This window comes from Salvelinus sp. IW2-2015, unplaced genomic scaffold (genome assembly GCF_002910315.2).
Source record: "Salvelinus sp. IW2-2015 unplaced genomic scaffold, ASM291031v2 Un_scaffold9067, whole genome shotgun sequence".
NCBI classification, from domain to species: domain Eukaryota; kingdom Metazoa; phylum Chordata; class Actinopteri; order Salmoniformes; family Salmonidae; genus Salvelinus; species Salvelinus sp. IW2-2015.
In genome coordinates this window covers 14,590-18,768 of record NW_019950326.1, presented here as the reverse complement: position 1 = coordinate 18,768, position 4,179 = coordinate 14,590, and the positions used below count along the sequence as shown (strand labels likewise).

General features: G+C 43.7%; 1 protein-coding gene across 1 annotated transcript in view; it reads right to left on the bottom strand.

Annotated features, from left to right (window-relative positions):
- Positions 1 to 3,856: 3,856 nt before the first annotated feature.
- The window catches only part of LOC112079682 (zinc finger protein 710-like), a gene marked incomplete at its 3' end in the record, with an annotated part of 3,324 nt that continues 3,001 nt past the window's right edge, over positions 3,857 to 4,179 (bottom strand). The window contains exon 2 of the mRNA XM_070442411.1: positions 3,857 to 4,164. Within this exon, the coding sequence (XP_070298512.1) occupies positions 3,857 to 4,164 (308 nt within the window). The remainder of the gene's footprint in view (positions 4,165 to 4,179) is intronic.

Here is a 4,179-nt window from a genome sequence, read left to right as displayed (position 1 = left end):
GTCGTTTGTTTAGTTTATGTATAGTGTTCGTTTCATGTTTTCTCTCTTCTGAATAAAAGAAGATGTTCTTTTCACGCGCTGCGCCTTGGTCCTCACTCTCTTCAGTAGACGATCGTGACAAGGGGGGCTATAACGGGGATATACCATAGACTAGGTAGCCTAGTGGTTAAGAGTGTTGGGTTAGTGTCCGAAAGAATGCTGGTTCAAATCCCTGAGCAGACTAGTTGAAAAATCTGTGGATGTGCCCTTGAGCAAAACACTTAAGTCGTTCTGGATAAGATTATCTGCTAAATGTACATATGCTATTAAATACTTACGAGAGATACAGGAGAGGCGCTTGAGACAATGTTTTCGAACACCAAATGATGGAATTTCTTAGGGAAGAATGGTGTTGCATCCCTCGAATAGAGTTCTATGCCAAGGCACATGGAAGCTGTTCTGGTGGCCCAATGCCCTATTTAGGAATTTCGTTGGTGTTTCCTTTGTTTTGGCAGATACCTGTATGTGAGAGTTTTCACAACTGAGATTTCACAGTGGGTTAGAGTAAACTCATAAAGGGAGACCATTATTTAAATTATTATTTAACTAGGCAAGAAAGTTAAGAACAAATTCTTATTTACAATGACAGCCTCAGAACAGTGGGTTAACTCCCTTGTTCAGAACAACAGTTTTTTACCTTGTCAGCTCGGGGATTCGATCAAGCAACCTTTCGGTTACTGGTCCAATGCTCTAACTACTAAGCTACCTGCCACCCCAATGAGTTACTGGTAATGAGTTACTGAAATTAGATGTGGTGCCCCCTCTTTGTCCTCATTCCATTACTGCACAATCATCACTCAAAAATATGAAAATAAATGCAACAAGAAGTGTATATTTGAATATTTGGCTTTTAGGACATTTAATTGGATATAAACTGGGTATAAATAGCTTTTGTAAAATAATTTGAACCATAGGCTCCCAAGGCCAGATCTAAAGCTAATACACTACATGACCAAAGATATGTGGACACCCCTTCAAATTAGTGGATTTGGCTATTTCAGCCACACCAGTTGCTGACAAGAGTATAAAATTGTTTAGTTGCCTGTCTGCACTAGTTGTATAGCTTCATGTTTCGTTCATTGTTCTTTATTGTTTTGTTTAGTGAGTTTCTCTTTATTAAAATTATGTGGAACTCTATGCACGCTGCGCCTTGGTCTCATCATTACGACGAACGTGACAATAGCCACCCGTTTCCAACAAGGTCAGTTCGGTAAAATTTCTGCCCTGCTAGAGCTGTCTAGGTGCAACTGTAAGTGTGTTATTGTGAAAGTGTAAACGTCCTAAAAGGAAGACAACTCAGTTGCGAAGTGGGTAGGCCACACAAAGCTCACAGAATGGACCGCCGAGTGCTGAGAGCCGAGCGCGTAAAAAATCATTTGTCCTGGGTTGCATAAACACTCGCCACCAGTTCCAACTGCTCTGGAAAAAACGTCAGCACAAGAACTGTTCATTGGGAGTTCATTGAAAAGGGTTTCACATGGCCGAGAGCCGCACACAAGCCTAAGATCCACCATGGCGCAATGCCAAGTGTCGGCTGGAGTGGTGTAAAAGCTCGAATGCATAGAGACTCCGGAGAGTTGGAAACTCATTCTCCTGGAGTGATGAATAAAGCTTCACCATTGGCAGTACGAAGACGGAATATGGGTTGGGCGGAAAGCCAGTAAAGACCGCTAGCTGCCCGATGCATATGTGTCAACTGTAAAATTGGTGGAGGAGGAATAAGTGGCTGGGGTTGTTTTTCAATGGTTAGCTAGGCCCCTTAGTTGCCAATATTAATGCTACAGCATAGAATTTACGTTCTAGATGATTATGTGAGTTTCCAACTTTGTGGCAACAAGTTTGGGGAAAGCCCTTTCCTGTTTGGAAGCATGACAATGCCCTGTGCACAAAGTGAGAAATGTTTGGATGAGAATCGTGTGTGGAAAAATTTGACTGGTCCTACACAGAGTCTTGGACCTCAACCAACAATCAAATACCTTTAGGATTAATTGAACACCAATGTGAGCCAGGCCTAATTGGCCAACAGCAGTGCCCACCTCACTAATGGCCTTGTGGATGAAATGGAAGCAAGTTCCCACAAGCAATGTTCCCAGCATCTAGTGGAAAAGCTTCCCACAATTAAATCACAGGTGGGCAACGGTGAAGCCAAACACATTGGGCAATAGAGCCAAGGGAAAGGAGAGTGCCCATTCAGCTTGATGGTCAGCAAACTGAGAGGGCTGAGGCTCTGAGATTGGCTATTATAGTAGCAAAGGGGGACCAACTCCATATTAATGCATGTTTTTGGAATGAGAAATGTTCGACAAGCAGGTGGTCCAAATACTTTACCCCGCAATATAATGTATCACTGCATTGTCCCCAAGTTCCCTCATGTGCTATAAAATTCGCAGGGCCCAAAAAAGAACAATCTGAAACAGCTTGACAAACAATCTAAATACAGGTGGGGGCAACGTGAAGCCAAACAACATTGGGAATAGAGCCAAGGGAAAGGAGAGGTGCCCATTCAGCTGAGGTCAGCAAACTGAGAGGGAGTGAGGGCTCTGAGATTGTGGCTTAACACCATCCTAAGGCAGAGGGAGATGGGTTCATTTAAGTCCCCCACTGCCAGTGTAGTGCTCCTTTTTTAGGTAACTGCTTTGTGATTCTATCTATTGTACAGCAAAGGGTACTGACTGTATGTGTGGGAGCTTTCACTGTTACTGCAACATAACGTGTTCAATTATTTTTCAAAAACAATTACATAAACCTATGATTTGCTGTGCATAGCCATAATTTTTTATATTTATTTCTTGTGAAATATAGCGATTATAAATCTCAATGATCTGTTTGCAGAAGAATGGGTGTAACTTGGCATTTGGCGTTTTAGTTGAAAACCAAGGGACACAGAAATGTAAGATCAGGGTGTCCAAATGTAACTGTACTGTAGGTTTGCTGATGAGGTATAATTCCAATTTTTATGGACTTACAAGATTGCACCATTACTTTTGTTTCAGAAGTAGCTTGAACTTCCTAATACAGTGGTGGATAATGTGGACTCAGCAGTTCCTCCAAGCTGTGTGGACTGATGTATAAATAGTTAAGAGTGAACTTTAGAAAGACTTTCCAGCTTGTGTAACCTTCCGAAAAAATGACACCTCCATTTTGTTCTATGCTCAATTAAGTCTAAACTTGGACCGCGGCAAAAAATTGAGTTTTCACCCCATTTTAAAAAGGAGACTTGTTGTTTTACCACTACAAATATATGCAGCATTTGTGTCAGTCCTCAATGCTTGTTCCCACTCCTCATCAATGTTTAGCTGGAAGAATGGGCAATCTACAAAGGCAGATGGCCAGGGAGGAACAGGGGGCGAGAGAAAGTGTGGCTAGAAATAGTGTTAACATTCATTACACTAGGCTAGGTTTCCTCCAATTGGTTTGACAGATAAATGCAACATTTGGTAACATTTCCTTTTAAGTGGTACCTAGTTACAGTGGTAATTAATGTGTAAATTAAACTGAAAAAGTATTGTAGTGAACTGTACGACTCATATTTACAATGTAATAACAACTGTACCTGGTAATAATTTGCGTGCTTGTATTACAGAAGGGTACTAATGAAATGCTTGTTACCATCTTGTTACAAATGGGCAGGTTTCCAAACTAAGGTTCACATCAAAGAAATATTGATTCAGATTGGGTTAAAACATTTAATGGTGTATTTGACAATGGTCAAATTCCTTTAACCTCAAGAAGTTAAGCACATTCAAAAGCTGAGAATAAAACTTGTAACCCCACTGTTTTTGAGAAAATGGCCCTTGAAAGTTTTGGAGGCACCTACTGTCGGGGCGGCACTGGCAGCTCCTGACTGGCGGGCGGCTAATTGGCGGCTCCCTGAACTGGCGGGCGGCTTCTGCGGCTCCTGACTGGGGGCGGCTCTGGCGGCTTGCCCTGACTGCGGGCCGGCTCCTGGCGTCCTGACTGCGGGCGGCTTTCTGGCGGCTCCTGACTGGCGGGCGGGCTCTGGCGGCTTCCTGACTGGCCGGGCGGCTCCGGCGGCTCTACTGGCGGAGCGCTCCGGCGGCTTCCTGACTGGCGGGGCCCGGCTCCCGGCGCTTCTTGACTTGCGGGGCGGCTTAATGGCGGCTCCTGACTGCGGGCCGG